Here is a 24,496-nt window from a genome sequence, read left to right on the forward strand (position 1 = left end):
CTTCCAAACCAGTAACTATACAGCCTGATGTATGCGAGTCTGTCTGTAACCCATACACTTGGTAAATGGCAGTGATCGGCCGGCGTCGGTCACTTCCGCCAATTTCCGCCAGGCAATATGTGACACCGGTCAAACTCTCACTTTAACAAACATGATCTAGGCACAATACTAAAGCGTCATGTGCCACTAAGAAATATCGAGAAAACTTGCTAGTCTGCACAGTGCTTAGATAAATAGTATGTTGTTGTTTGTTACGTCAGAACTTCTGGTTGAACTGATCTTATTGGTTCTCCTTTTATTTATCGTCTAATAGCTGGCATTTGGTCCTACATATATTACGGATAATGTTGTTAAAAACATTATTCCATTGCACGGTCGGTAAAGATGCAGATTCGAATAAATGAAAACAATAAACGGTTTTCAGGATTAATTCTTAAAGTGAGGTTACTTCTAATATGTTGTATAAAATCTAAACTTGATTAAACATGCTGTCAAATTGACTTCCTCTGTATTTCGATCGATATCAATGTAATCGGCGAGTTAATTATCTTCTATGTGGTCTAATACTGTATGTGGATAAGAAAGAGTAGACTCTTTGTATTAAACGTTGAAGCAGACAATCCAATTGTCTAAATGGTTACAAACGGGTCTCTATCTTGATGAGCTAAGATGGCTTTTTTCTTAGGATTTGACGGCAGACAAAGCAGACTGAAATAGAATCTCTTTGTGAAAATATGTGTAATGCTCAATGTAAGTGTAGAAAAATATAGTGAAAGTAGAAGAAAAATCAGCAAAAACACGAAATAACACAAACTTGCTAAAACACCTAAAACATCAGAATTTTCATTATTTTTTTTGTCGCGTATTACGAACATTTTTTATGTTCGGTTTGTTATCTCCTATGGGCTCGCAAAAACGGCATCATGAAATTTCCATGTAATTTGATTTCTTCCGCACACGCCGCCCTCTCGTCGTAATTTCACATCTCAGCGTGAGTTTCGCGTTCAAATTAAAATGTTTATTGCGTTAAGCGGAGTTCGCACGGTGGCCCATGAGCGAGCTGAGCATTTTTATTTCGTTATCCCGGACACGCCCTCTTACCCCTCTCCACCCTCCACCCCTCACCTCGCCACGATTTCACTATTTTATGAACCCGATGGCACCCCTGTCTAATGTCGCTATAATGCCTCGCGACTGTCATTTCCGGTCTTGTTTAGACAGCGAAATTACACCTTAACTCCTGATGCGTAGAGTTCAATGTTGCTAGGTTCATGTCATAGCATTTTACTCGTGTTATGCGTGTCATAAAACTATTAGCCGTTTAAGCTATTCTCGAAGCGATGACGTCCCTCTGAGAATGTTTAGCGTCTGAAGGAACTCGCTCGGAAGGGCGCTATCACGTTTTTTTCACGCAAACTTTCGTAGCTTCGTTTTTTTATGTGCCATTACGAATTATTTGGTCGTGTTTATAATGTTTTTTTTTTGTGGTGAGCATTATATTTCATTATCTTTAGCACCTTGTTGGTCGTTCACCGGCGCCATTAGACGTAATAACGTTATGTCAGATGTTCGGGTGAAGGGGAAATGTGTTGGGGGATTTGGAAATGGACAGATTTTAAGGTGATTAGAAATATATTCAAGTTAGGTGAAAGCTCACCCCAATCACACATTGAGCCACTAGTTGGTTATTAGTTAGCAGTTACTTTTGCTTCTAACAGAATGTAGAGCAGCATATTCGATAGTAAGTTTTACTATTTAAAACAAACAATTTCCTTGGTTTTGTTAAACCCAGTTACAAAACCTTCTTCTTTGTAAAGAAAACAAGGCACCTAAATTCATGTTATATATTCCCAACTCACAGTCATTAGTGTAACTTTATCAGAACTGACGATACTTAGACATTTAACAAGACGCTCATTAAAAAAAACTAAAGAGATTGTAGGACTCAAGGTCTTTACGCTGCATAATATTAAATTTGTCCTTTTTTAAATTACAATTTTAGACTCTCTTACCTCAAAACTCTCCAAACGTTAAGATTGGTGTCGCGATGAACTTTTTTGTTATCATGAAATGAAATGAAATGAGACTTATCACTGCCATACTACACTTTCTTAAAAAATATTATATTAGGTACGTACTTAATTCTGCCTCTGTATTATGACCCGTTGGTCTACAGATGACCATTTTCTCTTTTTTACAATCTGTCATTTTTTTGTTCAAAATCGAAATATTTGATCTCTTCTTAAACTCAATTAATAAATTATTTATTATAAAAGCACCATGTTATAAGAAATAACTACTATAACGAAAATAGTGTACCCAGTGGATTTTAACCTATTCCAAACAGTCGGTAAAACAGATCCTTGAATTAATCAATTCGAAGCGAACATTCAGAATTAATTCTGTCAGTCGTGTCAATTCAAGCAATCACATCTTCAGTAGCCAGTCTAGATATGTACCTAGACTTTAGCAAAAGACATGGTACCTATAGGACTAACATATTTTATCTACGTAGACGACTATTCTGTCTCTTGAGATGACTCTTAACTAAATTCAGTTCTAGAAAACTCTTCTATTCTGTTATAAGATGAGCAGATTTTAATCTGAAATGGATTTAGAAATGAAATGCTTTTGGAACTTAATGTAAAATGTTATATTTGAGGAATGATCCCATGGAAAGAAACTAAGACTCCTTTACGTGGACTTGGTTTCTAAGACTTACATATAAAATTGAAAATGTCTCTTTGAAATTGTTTACCTATACCTGTTCTAAGTTTTTACACAAAATGTGTCCAGTTTGACCTCCAGATATGTAGGAAATTCATAATTGTTTTTCTGCTACTAATATACGAAATTAGCTTTTAACATTTGTTACTTGTAAAAGAGGTTTTGCGCCAAACAAAATTTACAATACACCCAATATAAATTACTTGTAAATACTGTATCAGTTGTCTAATCACATAGTACCTATACCTATATTAGTATAGTACATTTTACCGGCTAAATACAAAACTATCTCATTTCAAATTTAAGGTTATGTTACCAATAGCTGAGACACCCGTTATTAGGAATAAATACTCCTTGTATAATTAGGCAGGTACTCATTATGTTAACACTTTACACCTTGCTCCAATAAAATTTAATAAGCTCCATTCGTAATTGTTCTGAAGCCAATTGTAAATGTTAAACTGTTTCAAGTACATATTGAAAGCAAATTACTAAGTTGCTACCATAAGTAAAGGCCATGTGAGTTCTTTGAAGAATTAATGTAAAATACACTAGCTAGAAACGCTTTTTTCATTTACCAATGGTAGAGTCCCTGTATAATTTAAAAAAACTTAAAGCTTTTGTTGAAGCGTATCGGCTTTGGTAATTTTATTGTCTTCACATCCATGTCCATAACTTCAACGAGTCGGAACGCAATTGTATCCAACAATACGTCGAAGTACCAACTAAGCAATAATTTGAAACAAAAAAGTTTATGCAAATCAAGGGAGCCGAAATAAAATGGAGTCTGGTCGTGCGAGCGCGTGCGATCGATACGCCCGCCCTGCGACCTTGCGGGCGGAGCGCGGCGTGGGCGGGGCGCGGTAAGAGGCTGGGATTGGTGAGCCCCGCCCATTGGTTCCCCTCCCCTCCCCGCCCCCCTCGCGGCAGTCGACCTCCCCCGCGCCGGAGCCGCTCGCGGGCGTTCTCGCCGCGCGCCACACGTCGCTCGCGCGCCCGCACCGCTCACGTCAGATATGCGGACACCGTCGCGTTAACAAGTGACACTTTGTAATTGTTTTCGAGTTCGCTATGTGTCACGTTTAGTGTTGTTCGTGGCAATGATCACTGATATGTACGCGCCGCTGCCGGCGCCGCCCTCAAACAAGACCATTGTAAGTTTGTTGTGAACTTCTATTTAGGGTTACGATCATACCCACTAGTCTGACAGCTACAGCTGATTGACAAAACATTGTAAACCAAAATAAATTTTCTGTCCACAATTTTATTTCGGTCGCAATCATAAAGGCAATAATAGTTGTTGCAAGGTTTTCTTTATTGTAACTCTACAATTTAGATATTAAAAAACATATTTTGCTCAAATTATTTCATGCCCTTCCTTTTTATTTATTTATATATCTTAGGTACTATATATCTAGATAAGATGTATCTCAGTATAATGAATAAAAATTAAAATTATTATATTTTACCCACCGAGCTACCTAATTGAACTAACTAACTAGCCGAGTGGCACAAAAATCTTTACTCAACAATCTTACTAAAAAAGCCGACGCGACGGTAAATTCTTATCTCTTTAAGTGTGAACTAGTTTTTTATAGTTATTTTTTTTAATACCTACCTATTTTATTTATGAATTTATTACAAGCATTGAATTAGATTGCTTAGTTTTATAGGATAGCCTGTAAAGTATATAAATAAGAATAAATAAGAGAAAAAGATCTCACTTTTACCCATATAAAAATGTTTTGCCTTTGCTAATTCCTTATGTATTCTTGTACCATTATTATATAAATATAATAAATTGCTTTATCAAACTATTCCGTGTATGAAACCACTGAATAACGTCGCGTTAAGGGCATAACTCTACAAACGTCCTAACAAATTCAATATGAAATATTTTAATACTTATGTATGTACAAACAGTCAAATGAATGTGTTAGCCTACACTGTAAGCCTGCACTTTCATGTCACCGCGATACTTATCACGAAAACGCTCATGTACGACACGTATGTACATTTATTTCTGATAACATCACTAGGACAACCACATGTTGTTTATACCTGACATTCATAAAATATTCTTCAAACAAATCAAATTGGCAAAGCTCAATTCCGCGTATCAATGTTTCCGACCTCTGCCAATTGTCAGGGGTGCTCAATCAAACAATCAAAGGCTCCCGAATACGATTCCGATTGTTTCCTCTTCCCATCGATCTTCCTGCAAAATATTTGTCAACGAGAACATACTCCCTGTTCGAATTCAATCAGAGATTCAACATTATTGAGTTTTGTAATAGAGAACAATGCGTATTGTTCTGAAGATTGGACAGTATTTTTGTTGAGATTCGTTCAGTAATTTTAATATTAAACAATAGATAGGTGTTTTATTATTTGTAATCGTGATGTTGATCTGCTATTCAATGAGTACGTGGGTTGGTCTTGTAAATTCTTGATGCCGTTACGAGTCCTGAGAAATATGATTCATTGGCGATTTCTACGAAGCCTAGAGTTTTAGGTCACATTGGGAAACAAGATTTATGTCCGACAATATGTCATACTGTCATATAAAATGGCTGCAGTATTAAGAGATGTCGACCGGCTTCTATGTTTTCCGTAGTTGTTTTAATCATTTCGTCCATGTCCGAAATAATTGCCAATGACTTTATAACTCTAGCTGCTTGTTTTTTTTTTGATATCATGATACTATGCTCTCCTTTTTTGTTGTACAATCATGAAGTCAACTGTTATCAAACACTCCTATTTGAAATGTTTAAAACATTTTACTATCTATTCTTCTTTTCTCCGGTTCTTCATAATAATGAAATTGTGGATACCGCGCTATTTGCCATGTTAAAGTTTCAAGCATGAAAAAAACCTACCTTTTTGATTTTTAATTTCGTGTACCTATTGTTTTTAGGGCGCCGAGATATAAATTACTAAAACGTGTGAAGTCTTCATTAGTTTTGCTTCTCTTAGAAATAAAACTGGTCTATCCGAAGTAGTACTTTTTCTCAAACTCAATGTAGGTAAATATATCATAAAAAGTATCAACGGTAAAGAGGCCCAACAGAACTGTGACGCTTCAAAACATTCCTCTGACATCCACCTACGTCTTACAAAGAAATGTGTATTACAAACAAGTTCAAATCCCAAGGTCATTCACGTTGATATCAATCACAGATCTCCGTCACCCACTTCACACACCAAATCAAGAACTTTCATCTCATCCGCACTTCAGTTCCATACATCGGGACCATTATGCGTGTCTAATAGATTTTTTTGGCGCTGGCCCATTCACAGCGGGCGCAGCGTGAAGCCCCTTGAATGGCCATTGTGGCATTCAACCGAATCGAGGACCGACAAACTTTTATTTGTAATACTCCTAAATGGCTGTTATGGGGATTAAGGTACTCTGCTTTGTCATCGTACCATGAGACGCCGTACGGTCGCAAATCCGATACTCAGTCGCAACTATAACGTTGTTGTGTATCGCTAAAATAGCAAAATGGCATTACCCTAATACGGGGTGCTACAATGCGTTTTGAGATCCGTCACTTTTGATAGAAACTTTCCTTTGTGTTACGGTTTGCTTAGGATTAAACACTTTAACTTTAGGACGATGCCACTTACGGTTAAAATGTTTAGTTAGATGCAGTTTTTGTTGACTTACATTTGTATTTTTTGCTAGGATTTGTGTTTTGTAACTGGACATGTCGTAAGTGCTTACTTTGAGTTCCGAATACAATGTAAACAATATTAAGTTCGATACAGAACTGGGTTTCAAGTTTTCTGTATTCTCGATGTATTATTTTCGAGGTTGGTCTGTCTACGTGTCAAATTAGTTTTTAAGGCTATCTGGCGCCGGCGTTGCCTCGCTGATTGACTTACCGACCTCTGAACACAGAATCGCCGCCGCCATAGTAAACTCGGGTCAGTCTTTTTATTTTTTACTCCAGCCATATAATATTGTAGTTTCATTTTAATAATTTTGAAAAAAGAATATAAGTAGAGCAGCTTTAAACGAATTAACTCAGTCAAACCTAATTAACAGCCAGTATAATAAAGTACTTAAAATCACCGCCTTATTAAAAATGTAATTTTCACGTCTTCGTTCTCTGTAGATATATCATCATAATAGCCTAATGTGAAACAACAAATCAGTCTATAAATAACAAATATTTATTTTCAAACAACACGTGCACTACAAACGTATGTCTAATTAAAATACTTATCGCATGAACCAATTATTTTAAAAATGGAAAAATAAAAAATAAATTCGAATCGGTAGCGACGGGGCCCGCCATAATTCTTTTTTATAGCTGCAACTCGTCGTGTTAACCCGTTCATTGACAAAAGGTATTTAAATGAAGCTGTCGTGGTAATATTTAGTGGTACTTGGGGACATTCCGGCCGAGCGTTAAACAGTCGGCTCATGGATGTGACGGTTTTAGATTGATACTGAGACGCTTATCTTTATCTTGTAAATTGATATTTATGATGCGTGCGATATTGTTTGTTGAGACCGTTGCGTGTTGGTTTACTTGTTTATTACTGGATTCTATCGTAGATCCAAGAAACCGAGTTTTGTATCTAAAGAGGTCTGTTTTGTAGCCACTCATGTTTATTTGAGTAAGGTTCTAAACTAAATCAGAATCATCAAATAGATTTTGGACTATCAGAAACTTTAGTATCTAATTAAAAGGTTCAAAGTTTTCTTAGCAGTTAATTGTTTAAGCTAATTTTTGACACAAAAACTTGTAAAAAAAAACTGATCATAAAAATATATTAAAACAAATTGACGTTGATTTCCGTCGCAATATCACACAGATCTTTACAACTTAACAATCAAAGTAAACACAACAGTATTAGGCATGACAGACGCACATCTAACAGACGCTATCCATAATAAATTCCCAAACGTCTCCACCACCTCCTCATCAAGTTATTTACGTGGGTATCCGTCAACGCGACGCACTCCGGCGACAAATTTAACAATGTTAGGCGCGCGGCGGCGACAGGGTTAAAAAAAAATCACTAATGAAGTGCAAATCTGTCAGTGTTCGTGTTAAGACGATTTATAGTCGCAAGTGTAATTGTTTTGTCGCGCATTTTGTGTCGCACTTCGGTTCGTTTGCTGTTTAATTTGATTGTTGAAGTTCGGTGAGGTATTGTTCGATAAATAAATTGGGTCTGTAAATTAAATTACATTTATTTAATACTCATATTTACCAAGAAACATCACATGCATTCTCTTGTATCTAACTTATTGTCACATGCATTCTATTGCTACTGCGTGCAGCCGTAAGTGAGGCTGTTTTTTTTACAGTAAATAATACATTTTTCACTTTTGCGGCATCGGATAATTGATTAAAGTGGTAAAAAATATGTATTGAAACAGACTGAACATTATAAGAAACGCTCAACAATACAAATAGGCATGTCATTACATTTCACTTCACAGCTAAACATATCCAAGCATCTGTCGTCAGTAAAAACAAAACACGGCCCTACAGCGACACTGCGACGAAAAAACGCATGTACAAATGCGACAAAAAAAACGCACTATTTCTCAAACCACACCTACCAATTAGGAACGTTGCTAGTTGCGTTAAAAATTGCAAAAACACCGCAGGACACGACTAGATTGTGCGTCAATTATTCTAGTTGTGTCGCGGAGTTGTAGAAGGCCTTATTAATTCAGGCTTCGCATTCATACGTTGGATAAAAACGGTGTGACCACAACGCAACTGCAGTTTCCTGCCGCAACCGCAAAACACCTTTTAATGCTAGTTAGACAATAATTTTGTACCGTTACGAGATAATTGTTGCACTTTAAGTATCAATTACGTCTTTCTTGATCTTTTAAAGTGGCTATTTGGAGTTTTTCTTTGGAATTTCAGTGTTATCTTTCGTGAAATGGTGTTCTTATTTCATAAGTGATATAAGAACAATATCTGTTTTTGTACTTCTATAAGATACGAGTTTTATAAACATGCTATAATAATGTTTTATTAGAAATTAAAAATGCTCGTATAAGCACAATACTGAGAGAGCTAGAATTTTTCAGAAAGTTGTGTTTGCAAAATAAAGCACTAATGCTATATTGAATGGTATATGTCGACACTACATATGTTTAAGGTAAATACATTTTAAAAACTCCTTAGTCCTGGCAAACTCGCATTATTAAGTATTTGTTTTCAACATAACGAGTTGGAAGACTAAATGTGAGAAGTCGTTAAGAAGACGTATGGCTGCGCATGAGCAAACATAATTGACCGCCATACATGACGGCCGTAAACATTCTTAGTCGCAGACCATGCGGGCGATGCCACAAACCTAATGACCTGCAGTAAAGTCTCGATCCCACTATTCAAACTGACTGCTACAATAAAAAAAACCGCACAAGCAATTAAGCAATAGATGCAAACTTAACGATGGGTAATGAAAAGACAGCCAAAGAACAGAATCGACGATTTAATCACACAAACAGTCCAGGAAACAATTCTGCATTCGAGTCATAATTACATGAAAATGAGGAATCCGCTGTCAGATGCTATCGACTGAATGCCCTACGTGATTCACACTTGTTTTTATTCCAAGACCTCATTTTCATTTTTATTATTATATTTTCCGGTTTGCGAAATGTATTTGCATTGTTTGAGACTCCCAACAATATTTATAGTCGGCAATTATTATTGAGGAAATCTTTAAACAATTGGTCATCCAATAATGGCTAAACAAACTATCGGAGTACAGATTCGTTGCAACACAGGTCGCCGCCTCAGTCACCCTCAATGATGGCTCTCAAAGAGACTCCTTTAGAGCTCTTTGTTGTTACCGCCCTCAGTTAATAGTGGTCTCCGCCACTCCCGCCGCCCAAAGGAAACTAATATAGTCGCTTCAAAACCCTCAAGACTTGAAAGAATCGGTCCGATTTGGGAGTCATTAATGTCATCGAAATCGGTCAAGACAGCTCCTGGATATTGTCTCTACATTTGCCGTGGCATAATGATCTCTGTTCATAAAGCGTAGAGACGATTGTCGAACGGTAGAAATATTTGGGATAGGTCCGATGATGAGTCGTGATTTTGCAACTCATTGCATTAGCCCGGCTTGTTAGTGTGTAGAGTGGTACCGGGGCGGCTTGGAGGCGGCTCGGAGGCGCGTAATGAAGGCAAGCTGCAAGTCACGGGCCCAGAGGCGCCGGCTGCCCGTCAGCGCCGTCATCGCGCGCCCTGTCAATATATGATGGCCCGACAACGGAGAAGGTTATTTTCGAAGATGCACCACTAATTAATACCTTCTACCGGATAAAAAAGTTCAAGAAGCGGCTCACTATTGTTCTACTGTCAACTGAAAAGTGTTGAGGTATTAGACTAATGGGAATAGGCTTTGAACATTAGTGGCTATAAATAGATAGAAACTGAATCAATATTGATTATTTTGTGGTATAAAGCCGTGGTTAGTTGAAAGGGTATTGGTGTGTGGGCAACAATTAATTTAACACTTAGTCGAGCTACAAAGAAGCGGGGTTCCCAGTTCTGGCGGCGCCCCGCGGTGCGCCCCGCCGGGCCCCGACACCGATACCACGCATACAGACGCCGAAACTCTTATCACTGTAACGGATTATTTATGAGGTGTAGTGACTGTCACTTCTAATGGTGTCACTTATGTTCCTATCAAATGATTTTATTATTTGATACCTCATGTAAATCTTTTGACTAGTAATACAAGACTTATTGTAAAGCAAAACATATCCTTACGTACAAACATTATGCAGTGTACAAGCTAACATTCCATACAAATACAAGTACACAACCATCATCTATTTTCACAAGGCTAAACCCATACAATTTAGAATTATCTATTCAATTACCGTAAAACCAGCGCACATCACATACATTACAAGAATATATCGGAAATTGCGACTATTTACTATACAGTATCCGGCTTTTAAGTGTAAATTTCCCGGTTGCAATTTGTAGGAGTCGAACAAATGCTCCTTATATTGTAGTGGCCATTAAACACACTCGCGAGCCTCGTGGCGGTTGTGTTATGAATCCGGATGTCTAACTGCTGGGGGACCGCATTAGGCTGTTAGTTTAAAATCGGGAGATGACATGGATTGTTTAATATATTTCCGACTTGTGGACAGTTTGGGGAAGCGATACTGTTTGCTTCAGTGATAAATTAGTTTTTTCACGTTTCATTTCAAAAAATTTAATTCACTTTGTATTTTATTTTTCCTTAATTCTAAGAGTCCTTTATTATACCTAATATAAGTGCGTAATATAAGGTAGGCGACTGTACCTCGTGCATACAAATCCATGCATGGATCCTTAGTACAACCCATTTATCATTTTCCCTTTGGAGTAAACGCATCTCAAAAATCAACTTTTAAAGTCCTTTCTGTTTTATTTTTGTCTGAAAACCTCTGGGCAGATAAAATAGCTCTTAAAGTTTCATGGTTGCATCTTTCCCGGTTCCTTTTTACTCCAGATTTGAGAGGGTCGGAGGGCCATTAGCTCCCTCTCTAGAGGTCATATATCACGGGGTTCGGCAGCCTCCTCCATGAATACTCGAGGCACTCTCGAGTTTAAACCGCGCCTGACTTTGATGGCCCTAATGCAGTCACATTGTTGATCTTTTGTCGGGGTTGCTGGCTGGTGACAATTGCTGATCGCTGTTTGTTTTGATTATTCCACGAATTTTCATATATAAGTCGAGAAGCTTTTAAGGGCACAGCAATTTGCTTAAGGCATCCTTATTTGTCACTTAAAATGTGTTTTCCATCAAATTGTCACATAACTCCAGGTGTATTAAACCGAGTTCCATAGAAGGACATGCTGCCGTTAAAAAGCCCTATTCTACATGTTTATGCATCTATGGCTAGAGCAATTATTTAAAGTAGATGGAATGGTCTCGTCTGACAAGCGGTGCGTTGCGGTCTGCGGTGAGTCCATTCAGTTGGTCCTCATTCATAACAACACGCCGCAACTGGCGAGCGGACGTGTGGAAACGTTTAGCACAATTTACCTACGAGCACAACTAGCAACTGCTTCGAAATTGCGATGAAGTGTTGGTCCTGTATTGACTTTATCCGGTCCTCTTGTGAATATGGAAACCTGCGAATGTCTGTAGTGGTTTCGAATGCAGTTGCATTTATGTTCAATACTTCGACTCTACACTCAAGAGCCAGATAATGTAAGACTGTTATTTGTTTGATACGAGTAAAAATACTGATTTCAGTAACATATGAGTTATTTAATCTAATAAGTGGTTACACACTATAGAGTCATCGTAACGTTATGAATACTGAAATAGTCCCACCTGCTGCACAATTCACGACAAGGAATCGTGGTTCTTCTTGAAGCCCAACGCGAGCCGAGTCATATTCGGCATCCGTAACAATCGTGAGAACAATTTTCAGCGTGAACATCGATCTAGCAACAAATTAGATTAATGTGATGAAATTGTAGATATCATAGTTGAATCGATAAGTCTCGAAACGGAATCGATGATGAGGTGGATTGGTCGCGTGGCGGCGCGGCGACGACCGCCCGCCGCGGTATGCTATGCTAATTCAATTGTGTTACGAGAGCGGATAGCGGGCGATACCATCTGCTCCGCCTGCATTATCATAATAATGCGCGAGTCACCTCGGACTCGCGCCTCGCCTGTCGACACGCACGGCACCGATACGACGCGACTCGCGGCGTTACCTTGTTTTATTACCATATCAGTACTAGCTACAAGATGCGTAATACTCGTGAGTCGTGTTGCTGTTACATTGTGTTAGACCCCCCTTATATTAACCTCAAGTCTTCTTCTCGGTTCTTTGACTTTTGACTTTGAGTAATGTTAGTTCGTTCTTTGAAATATTTTTCACAGTTTTCCTGTTGTGTCTGAAAAAACTTGGAAAACCGCTTTCAATTTAAAAGTGCCTATTGCTAAAACGTAATATTATGATGCTGACATCAACCGGCAACCGAGTAAAGTGAAAAATCCGTAGCAAATTGCCCGTAATAGGTAAAATCAGCGAAAGAAACACGTCAATCTAATCGATTCGTCGAAGTGTTGAAAAGCGGCGAAAGCTGTTCTCAGCGGTGCCTGGTTGCAGCGCTGCGCCCGCGGCACCTAACCGTACCAGTCTTGCTCTTGCGTCTTGCCAGCTATTACAATCATCTAGCGGGATGCAAATTGAATTATGGGACTTTTTGTGGCCGTTCAATTGTTTAGTACATCGCTTTGTTCTTCCGCCGCTCGCTACGTGACGACGGAGCTCTCAACGCCTCGTAATAGTTGCTATACACCCGCGATTGTTCACCACCACTTTTCGTGACGCCAAATTATAGTCTTTTGTTTTATTATCTAATTGTTGCTATTGTTATAAGTAAGTAATGGACTTTACTAGTGCGGTTCACGACTGTGATTGAAAACATCGGTTTTAGCTGTAAAGTATTTTAGCACGTTGTTTTAAAGAATTATTCTTGGCTTAAGAAACTTGTTTGACACATACCTACTAGGTAACAGATATAGAGAATTCTTTGATTAAGCCTTAGAACTCAATTGCTTTAAATTGAAGTAGGTACACTGAAACATTGTAAGCACCTAGCTACCTAGGTACCTAGCTACGGCAATATTAAAAATCATTAAACCTTATTAAGTGCGATTTGTAATGAGACCTATGTAGAACTCTGTGACTGCAAGTTATATGTAAAGTAGCTACATTGTATCTATCCACGTTGTTCTTATGCGTGTACCTGTAAGAAGACATATTATTAGCTGCATATAGGTAATCAAATCACCCCACTTATGAAGAAGAAAATATGGTAGAAACGTTGGTCTTAGGTAATTGTTACAAAACAAAGAGTTCAATGCATAATTGTTCGTTTTTATGAGACGACTGCTCTATGCCGTTGCGTTGTGCGTCTACTCTTTGTGGTTTAGGCCCGGGGGGCCTGCGCCAGTAATTTTCTCAGCAATTAATATCCTACTCAGTTCAATTAGTTAAATGTAAAAAAATATGAAACAGAAGTTGAAGGAAATTACGGTCGCTTTCAAAAAATTTCCACGCTATTATTGAGTATGACCGGATGAAATGTCAAGTAATTGCGACATCGCGTTGTATCGACATGTGTCACTGCGGTTTTATTGAATGTCACATGTGTTTCTAGGTACCGAAACATTTGTTTATAGGTTAATTACTTGTTGCTCTGAAAATAGGCAATCGAGGTATATTGTGTCTTCTAAATTATTTGTGCTTTTGAATTAATTTACTATGATCATAGTCGCGTCTTTATCGTAGCTGTAAAAGTTGAAACAATGATAAAATGCTTTCAAACTTAGGTCTTACGGGCAAATGCTACGGTTAAGTACGGTACAGTTAGTCTAATAATATCCATGGCTAAAGGGGTGCACTTCTAGATCAATAAGTCAAGTGAACGGCGAGTTCAATTTGCAGCAGCAAACCTCAATTTCAATATAAAATAGTCGTTTCAAATCGGAGCAAGTCGTATCTCGATTCTCGACTAATGGAAAAGTGACTCGCGTGCCCTCCGGCGCTGTGTTCCAGCCGTTTTATTTGTTTGTTACTATCGTATAAATGGAGCTAATTATAATAATTTCATTGGAAATTACTGGCATTAAGCTGCTACCAAAAATACGTGAGTTTAACGACTTTTTCTTGGAACTGTCTGCGAAGAACTCCTGCCCGTCGGCGACGTCGACCGATGCACGCAATGCGAATGGATTTGCAATACGACCTTGAGTGGGCATGTTACGTAGTTTGTCTGTGTTAATGCCTCGTTTCTGTAGGGCTAAAGGGCCTATAATTATTCTTTCGGAGAGCCTCTTTCTCTTGGTCTACCGGTAATAAATTAAAGAATTTTCCGATTCGGTCTAAAAGAACAATTAATTTTTATCTTATACAAAAAATACTATTTGATCAAATAGAGCTTAGCACAAAGCTATGAAAATTCTCTCTTTGTAATACATCTAAACATGAAACTTTATAATATAAAGCAAGCCTCGCCCGCGCAAGCGTGAAGTTATAATGTAGCTACATATAAATATGTATGTATTTCCCGCGTAGCATTGAACACAATTACAAAAGAGACAGAACAAAGCCTCCAGAGAAGGGGGTCCCTTGTTTCCATTCGTCCGTCGCTTGTTTTTTTATCACGCTGGTCGTTGGAACTGGTTTCTCAAATTGGTGCACCTATTATCTGGTCCCAACCGGTGAAGGTCGATCGTCAAAACAAAATTTTGGAGCAAATTCCGACACGCAAAATATTAGTTGGTAATTTTACAGACGTGTTTTGAAGTGATGGCTTGACGTGTAAAATAAAAAAATAATAATAATAGATATAATCGGATCGGATGATTATTTTGGGATACCGAATACTCTTAAAGAGTGTAGTTAGACCACGTAGGTACTGATGAACGCCTTACAAGAGGAATTATTCTGCATACAATATCCCACCAAGTGCATAGTACGTCCAAACTACTCCAAACACTTATATATTCATAATCCGCGTTTCGTAGGCGTTTATCCGGGGCAAGCAAGCTTAGCCCGCAGGCTAATGTTCGGACAGAGACGGGGCGCCGCACGCCCGTGTCCAACACATTACCACACAATTTCATCGACTTATCAAACTTAAACGCTCACATTACGGCTTAGGCGTTGCCTGTGAATAATAAAACGCGATTATTAGATCGCTTAGCTTTTTGATATGTGTACGAAATTTTAAAGTTGAAGCGAAAAAGATTTATGGTATTACGAGCAAAGCTATATTTCGGTACAACAGTTATTTCTGGAAGGAGAAGAAATGCTTCACTAAATAACTTAGTACAATCAATTTATCTTAAATTTCTGTCTCTTTATGGATCAAAGTTGCAATGTTACTTTCTATAAACTAACTAAACAGCATTCATTTATATGCTATAAATTATGCCAGTACTGTTAAAGTTGTGTCTAGATTTGAATCCATAAATATGCAAGTAAGAATATTTAAAGAAGAAATAAATCAAAAATATCGCCTGCCGCAAAAAGTCGGCTTGAATCAATAGACCATGACAATTTGGATCGGAACAAAAACCGAAGTCGACCACATATGGTGTCGGAGTACACATGCGCGATACGTCAAAGCGTCCGGCACCTCACAAACGGTAATTTCCATTTAAATAAATAATTTGTTTCGGCTCGATTTGAGCGATCTGCCATGTGGCCTGCGCCTAATGACCTCTGTTAACTAGCGCGGTTTCACGCCTTCGATCACCGCGCGATGTGTACCGTAACCCTCGTTACGCATACATTGCTTTTTTAACTTGAATTTCCAATTCATTTCTTGAATATTCTAAGCAATCTACTATGAAAATCGAGTTACTTTCAACTCGCAAGAGGAATTTAATCGAGGACATCTCAAACGTTATAAACTTGTCAATTCACTTGTAGTTTGTCTCTATGAACAAAAACCACTTATTATGTGTTACAACTGTAATTATCACTTAGTAAATACTGTACATTACACCAAGAATATAGTTATTAAACCGAAAGGTTTAAGGAGTCATGAATATTTGTCGAGTATCGATCACGACGTGCACTTAGTTATTCACGGCGTGGTTTATTTTATCGTGTTAATTGAAAACGAGAATATTAACTTCGAAATGGCCGCCACGTCCAATTATTTTCAAATGACCAATAAAGTTTTTGTTTTCATGCCCTCTCATTTTCCGCGAACCATTTAATATCAACAGACGTATAACAAAAACATTAATGAATGCAAGAAAAATCCTGCAGCAACGATACAAGATACAAAAGTGATCTAATTAACTGTAATTAACCTGCCAGTGAGAGTTTCACACATCAACGAGACCGTTCGCGTGCAAGACGAACCTTAATGTAGAAATAATGTTCCGAAGTCATTATCTTTTACTTTATTCATACAACTTATTTTTACGACATCGGGTCGTTTGGCCTACACTCGACTATGCATTAAAGTCGTGCGCGCTTCGAGCTAAAAGTGTACCATTATAGGAAGAGTCAATCGATAATCCCCCTCGTAAGTGTCAAATGACAAATAACACTCTGAACCCTTTAACGGCTGCAAGCGTTAGTGGCATAATTAGCTCCCAGACTAGCATACGTAGCAAATTATTTTGTAATTTGATGTCATATCCTCGCTTCATTAATTGGATCCAGTCGATGAATGACTGACGATTATTCACTCTTAACAAGCTTTGAGGAACATTGTTTAGCAGTTGCGTATAACGATATTTGTATACTTTCTTATTTAATATACACGTATACCCACTTAAAATAGTTACATAATTCTTAATATTGTATGTAGCATTAAGAATTGCGAAATTCGAATACTCGAAACCATACTTACATTACGCTACGCCATAAAAAATGTCAGCTCAAGTCACTTAAGAAAATTTAAATAAATTCGGTTGCGACTTTAAAGTCAACAATATGTCATAAATTGTAGATCCCAAATTAGGTGGTTGTAGTTTGCATTAGAATTGAAGGGGAGCGATGGAGGCGAGGCGGCGAGACTCCCGGGGACGGCAGGCGTACGGTTTCACCCGGAATTAACTCGATAATTCCCTAATTGTGCAATTACCCATTGGCAATTTGGTCTCGGCTTATCGACCGAAATCACATCAATTGCAACAGAAGTGGGTCGCTTTAAACTTTGATGTCGTAATAAGATATAATAATATGCGATGAAGAACTTTAATGAATTTTGATTAACGCCAATGACTGTATTTGGAATTTATGTACTTGTTTGATTATATTGGTATTATTAATTTAAAATTCTATTTTGAAATTAACATCAGTTACAACATATGATGAATATTCATAATTTCACATTAAGTTGATTGGCAATGTTTGATGTTATTTGATACTTTAACATAACGTATTAAAAACCTATCTCTAAACACATTAATATTCCCATAACTTGTGCACAAGGAGGTACTATCATCGTATAACTTATAATATCAACGTATTTAAATAACCAATCAATATTATTATCGTGTATAGAATGATCGTCGGTTGAAAAAAGATTAGACTCATTATTTTCAATAACTTGTTGTCGAAAAAATATTAGCTCATAAGTATAGTTATGAATTTTATGAAATACAATTTTGTCAGTAACGACTTCACGATCATCTTAATAACACGTCGAGAGCTAAGCGTTTCGCTTGAATATTCATTTCAGTTCATCATAATTTTGGTAGATAATTTTAAATTATCCAATCTGCGTGAACCAGCGGCCGCCATCTTCCCGCTCCGTGAGATACGCTTGCCTTCAGTTACCACGATTTATTGCTTCACACATTAATTTAATTATTTTACTCTTATATTTTCAAGTACAAGACATGTTATTTTGTGATACAGTTAGCTTAGTTGGATGAAGTGATTTATAAAGCGGGATCGGAAAAAGTGTTCTAATAATTCGAATATTTGTCTGCGAGTGTGACCTCAGTATGTCTGTTGACCTAATAATACTATGCTGCATTATTAAGTAATCTGATACGCTTAGTCATTGATATATCCGGTCTCCTTTCAAATTATCTCGTAGAATAATAATAGCGATTTTTTTACTTCATCGACTGTACGTATAATGTAGGTATGTTAATAATCGTGATCATTTGGGCCTAGACTAGTTACCTAATACTTATAAAATCCGGTCAAGTGCGATCCAGATTCGAGTAAGAAAAGTTCAAAGGGTTCCGTAGCATTGTAAAAAACGGCAAAATGGTGATAGTAGTTGTTTAAGAGTTTCCTTAAACATTCACTTTATTTAGTTTTTTATAAATTATTATTGTAGCGATAACAGAAATACATCATCTGTGCAAGTTTCCTGATTTCTGAAATACAGCCTAGTGACGTGAAATGACAACGGGATAGACGGAATTCCATGCTCTTTGCATAAGTAACCCTAAACATATCGATACTTTTTAATTGGTATCGGCATAGTGTGTCATACACATACTCTGTCTGTATTCTGAGCCTTTTATGTGCAACAGTCACTATAATCACGGCTTAGATTATGTGACTCACAGCTCACCACAATTTTTCCTTGTGTCTCGTAAGTCAGCAATCCCTGCTTTTAATATTTTTATTAAAATTATTTATGGTCCTTATATAAAACTTGAGTTAATTAAGTTAGTACTACATGCTTTACGTGTTGATATAAATATTACAACATTAAGATATTGTGTACTGATATAATAATTAACTCAAACCTTGAATGTTGATTATAATATTGAATATCTTTACCAACGTATTCATTATTTAGTAATTTAAGCGTTATGCTAGAGATAAATCTCAATTAAATTTGTCTGTATAATTCAAAGTAGGTAGAGCTTTGAGCTGTTTTTCAAACAGGTTGAATATTAATTGGCAATAGGAAGCATTTATAGACGTAGAGATAATCGGCTACAAAATTTACACGTTTCGCAACCATTGTTATGTGAAATGAGGCAGTTAAATAGATGCCACATATGCTCTAGTCTCTTTTAATGTTCTGCCGCTCGAAGGACCGGTCCTTTCTCAACAATTACCTATCCATAGTAAAACAAAACATGTTCTCTGTAACATTGTCAGCTGCGACTACCTGACCTGCGGTGATACTACAATTTTGTGCTCACATTAGGTAGGTAATCTCGTTTTATTTCATCTCATATTTTTTATGACAAAAGATCTTCGTCATTTTTGACAAGGAAAAGGCCATCAACATTGTATAATGCGGGTGTGGCGCCGCTGTGTCGGCTCAGAGGCGTCATCTACGCTTTGATCCAATCTCGCGGCCGAAGCCGAGCGGCCGAGTTGACGACCAATTACCGATATCACTCTGTTTCGGCCTGCGCTGCGCCCAAATGGAGCATAATGCCTAGGGTAATTATGACTTCAGTGCCGGCCGTCGCGACCGACGCGTCTCGCATTGATTCTACCACTCGTCGCCTAATACCTATTATCTTTAAATTGTTTCGAAATAGCCTTCGTACGGTGTCAATTTTATAAGCGAGTTCTGATGGAGTGACATTTTGGTAACGGAATCGAATCAATTCGATCAAGTTACCCGTGTAGGTCGAATAAAGGACATGAAAACAGATGAACGTCATACGTAATTCTATAATTGGGAACAAATAATATTCGTGAAGGTAACGCGGCGGCGGGTTCATCGGCGACATAAGTGCCCGCCGCCGCAATTTGGCGGAGGTTTTATTATTTTTTTATGGTAATTGTAATTGTCGTGGAGTTAATTGAGAGAGCAGCCATATTTACAACTCAGCTCCGTAGATGTTGACGTTTGATAGCGCTGTGGGCCGCCCCATTATTTCTATTTACTAGAATGCCGCTGGCCCCGTCATGTAGGTATTAATAAAAGGAGCACTGGTGTAATTATGACTATCTTTCTCTGTCTACAATCGTGATTAGGATTGTAACGAACAATCTTGACATTGTACCGCCGCTGACGGAAGTAAGCCCGCATTCGTATGAACAGTAATTATTTATTTATGATAAACTTATATAAGACTTTTTCTGCGTTTGTTTCTTTTCTTTCTACTATAAATAATTACGTTGTTCTGTCCCTATCACTGAATTCTATCATCTCTTTCTTTAGTTATTTTGACGTCATTTGAAAGTCCTAAAGTCTTCTTCGGACTTACAATGTACACAAAATTAAGTATCGGTAATTTAGACAAAAGTTATACTATTTCAATCAGCGTTTCTATGACTATTAGTAACTTGAATAATTACAAAGGTATCAACGTTAAGGGTTGGAGCACATTGCAACGTAACAGCTGCGCCAATCACAATATAATGGGCGTGGCTGACACCCCTCGCCCCCCGTCTCCGCATACCCCCGCTCGCCCCGGACCCGTGTCGTGATCCCCGGATTATATTATTGCATACAATGGAACTTTTTTATCGAACCTTTGTGTCTCACATTGGGGTGAAATATCCGGCCGGATGCTCTTATGGGTCTACCTTTGAGCAAAAAGAACATCAACGAACGGATTATTATTTGTTTCAGTATATTGTACTTTTATGATGGTATCAAATAATAATATATTGAACAGTACTTTTTATATTACAATCAAGCGGGACTATTATAGACTATTATAGTGACGTGACTCCCTTTGGGAAAGGCGTCGCGACATACCTAAAACTATAAAAAAGTAGTTTATCTTGTAATTTGGTACAGCTATGTGCAAATGTTCTAAAGAATATTATTTGTAGAAAATGAATAAAATGCAAACTAGAATATCGATAAAGTATAGAATTAAGTTTTACGAGGGCTGTCAGCCGCAGAGCTTGTATTAATTACGACGTCCCGCGGCCGGTAGCAGCAGGGAGCTGTCACCACGCGCCTAATTGTAAATACACTACCTAAAAGCTTCTCATAATTTATTTATATTATTTGTGAAGCCTCCGGGCACGAGCGGAACACCGCAGCATAAGTTCACATATAAATTAGGCCATAAATCTAATTTGACAGTCAGACCGATTCCCACGGTTTAAACACAGGTCGATAATTAAACCCGAATAAAGTATTGCCTTTTTTTGACCAAAATAATTAACTATTTATTTTCTGTCGTTCCAGGAACATCCGAGCTTACGCGGTACGCCTCTGGCGATGCTGGCGGCGCAATGCAACAAACTGTCAAGTAAATCTCCTCCTCCGCTGGCGGACGCTGCCGTGGGCAAGGGTTTCCACCCGTGGAAGAAGAGTCCCGGCGCGCACTCGCCACCCGGCGCCGGCGCCGTGCCGCGCTCGCAGGCGCCCGCCTGCACGCCGTACGCGCGCGCGCCCACGTCCTGCGCCGCCGCGCCATCATATGGAAACGATCTCTATTTCCCGTCATCGGGAGACCAGCTCCTCGGCAAAAGTGAATCCAGCGCGAGCCTAGGCTCTATGTACTCCCGACACCCTTATGAATCGTGGCCCTTCAACGTCGGTGGTGGTGGCGGCAGTGGCGCACTCAAGGCTGCAGAGATGAGCGGCGTCAGCGCCGTCGGCAGTACCTGGTGGGATGTGCACAGCGGATGGCTCGACGTCGGAGGACAGATGGCTAATTACGCCGGTCAAGACTACTCACAACTTACACATTCACTATCGGGTGGTGCACATTTACTGCCTCCCGCACCTCATCTATTACAAGACGCTTACAAGTCAGTACTGCCCACACAGGGATCGTTTGGTCTACACGCACCTGGCTCTCCTGCTCCACCGGCACAAGCACCGTCACCGAGGTCACAGCGTCGCTATGCCGGGCGAGCCACATGCGACTGCCCCAACTGTCAGGAAGCTGAAAGGCTAGGCCCGGCCGGGGCGCACCTCCGTAAGAAAAATATTCACAGTTGCCACATACCCGGCTGCGGGAAAGTGTACGGCAAGACATCCCACCTCAAGGCCCATCTCCGCTGGCATACCGGCGAGAGGCCGTTTGTCTGTAACTGGCTGTTCTGCGGAAAGAGATTTACCCGCTCGGACGAACTGCAGCGACACCTGCGGACTCATACGGGGGAGAAAAGATTTGCGTGTCCAGTGTGCAATAAGAGGTTTATGCGGTCTGACCACCTCGCGAAGCATGTGAAGACGCACAATGGCGGCAAGAAAGGTAGCTCAGACTCGTGCTCGGACTCGGAGGAGAACAGCCAGGGCGAGGGCGGCGCGGGCGGGCGCTCGCCCGAGCACGGGCTGGACGTGAAGCCCAGCTCGCTGGTGTGACGGGGGCGCGCGGCGCTCGCGCACCACGCCGCGCCGCTGCTGTGACCGCCGCCGCCGCCGCCCCGCTGTACATACCACATATCACTACACTGTAACATAGGAGCCACACGTGTAACTATAGACAATGCGCCGCTCTCCGCGACCCTCGTGTACGTATTTGTTGTGAGACTTGAAAGTGTTGTACAGTATAGATACTATTAATAAATAATTATCTCATATTATAGCTAGATATTATATGTTAAACTAGTGTAAGTAGAATCACTGTTTAGTCCAAAATTTTCAGATTTAATTTATTGTAACGATACCTCATGCTGAATTTCAAAATGATTCGTTTATTTATTGTACAGAACTATGCAAATACTGATTTCACTTTGCTCATAAGCAATGTGTTATGTTGATCGTTTTTCACCTACATGCTGAACTAATGTTATTGTTATGTTAAAAAGCTTGTATTCTTTGCACTTCTGACATTGTATTAAAATAAAATACGTTTTTAAGATTATATCTAAATGTGGTAATGTAATTAATCCTATAAATACGAATTTACTCATTACAATCAATCAATCGCAATCAGATATTTATAAGAGTTGCCTGACACTGTATTAATAAAAAAACACATTTGTGGCTTTTTCTATCTAAATGTTAATCATATTGTCTATGAGCATTGTGAAATAACAACTGTAAATTTTAACTGATTATATTTTGTATAATACATTTAGCATTCAGAAATAAATAATTTAAGCAAAGACACGCCGGAAAACGTTTTAATTTTCATATCATTGGCTTTTGCGTCCCCGTCGAATCAAAAACTATTTGGTGATAACTGTTGGCTTGAAAACTGTAATTGTAAAATGTATATTGTACAAAATTGTGCGAATTAAAAAATGCCTGAAATTGATTTTATAAAAATTGAATATATTTTTCCGAGTGGATACATGCATTTTTATTTTTGATACAATTTTTAGACAACTTCGGTAGTGTGATTAGCCTGTCTATTTTAGTCTACTGGATAGTATTCGTTAGTATACATTAAAAATCTGAAATAAAAACACTAAACTAGTGCTTATAAGATGACCTCATTATACTTAGATGCCAACAAGCATTTTAAGAAACAAACCCAGGGCTGTACCGAAACTACTTTTGATCTAGCTCTAACTTAGATTCACCTGAATTCCTACCATATGGCAGCGGCTTTATATACCTATCTATACATATAATAAAATTGTAGAAAAGTGAAAACTGTACATTAAATATTTTTAAAAAAGAATAATTGGGGGGTGGTCTACGAACGATTCCGATGCCGAAAATATGATTTTTAGAATTTTTGTCTGTTTGTCTGTTTGTCTGTTTGTCTGTATGTATGTCCGGAAAGATCTCGGAAAGTACTGGATAGATTTGATTCAAATTTTCAGAGAATATCAACAAGAGGTCCGGTCAACATACTTTTTACTTATTATCTCGCATTTCGTTACAGGGGGTGAGCAGGAGCCTTTTATATCTGTACACAAATATCAAATTATCTCATAAACTACTGAATATATTTCGTTCAAATTTTGCATGAACTTTATCGTACACATGATACAACAAATATACAAAAACCATAACGCTACTATGTAGGGGGCATGAGCAGTAATGTTTTAAATTTTTGGACTCACCCGTAACATCGTGTAATACAATTATGAGGTGTATTTTCACCCCATTGAGTAGTAGGCAGCACGGTCATCAATTTACTCAAAAATCATCACGCTATTTATCTTAAGACTTTTGGCAGAGTAATAATATATTTTTTCAAAAGTAAATCATTTTCACAAAATCAGTCATTTTATTCTCTTTCAAGTCTAATGTAGACCTAGTGCGACAAAAATTAAAATAAAAGAAACATAAACTATTAATACTTTTATTATTATTCTTTTGATGCAAATGTTACTTCGTAATCGGTACATTCTTGAAACAAAGGAACTTAAATTATTTTTATTTTTATTGGTGTACTAAAATTACTCAAGTTCAAATGTGGAATG

At 38.3% G+C, this 24,496-nt stretch overlaps 1 protein-coding gene across 4 annotated transcripts in view; it reads left to right on the top strand.

Moving 5' to 3' along the window:
* Positions 1–23,562, top strand: part of LOC113504490 (transcription factor Sp9) — a 67,910-nt gene extending 44,348 nt beyond the window's left edge. For 3 of the 4 annotated variants that reach the window (XM_026886803.1, XM_026886802.1, XM_026886804.1), the window contains one exon: positions 21,351–23,562. In XM_026886803.1, the coding sequence (XP_026742604.1) occupies positions 21,351–22,478 (1,128 nt within the window). In that variant the 3' untranslated portion in view covers positions 22,479–23,562. Of the gene's footprint in view, positions 1–3,049; positions 3,882–21,350 lie in introns of those variants that run through there. The other variant, XM_026886805.1, reaches the window with a different exon arrangement.
* The last annotated feature ends 934 nt before the right edge of the window (positions 23,563–24,496 follow it).

This window comes from Trichoplusia ni, chromosome 22 (genome assembly GCF_003590095.1).
Source record: "Trichoplusia ni isolate ovarian cell line Hi5 chromosome 22, tn1, whole genome shotgun sequence".
Classification (NCBI taxonomy): domain Eukaryota; kingdom Metazoa; phylum Arthropoda; class Insecta; order Lepidoptera; family Noctuidae; genus Trichoplusia; species Trichoplusia ni.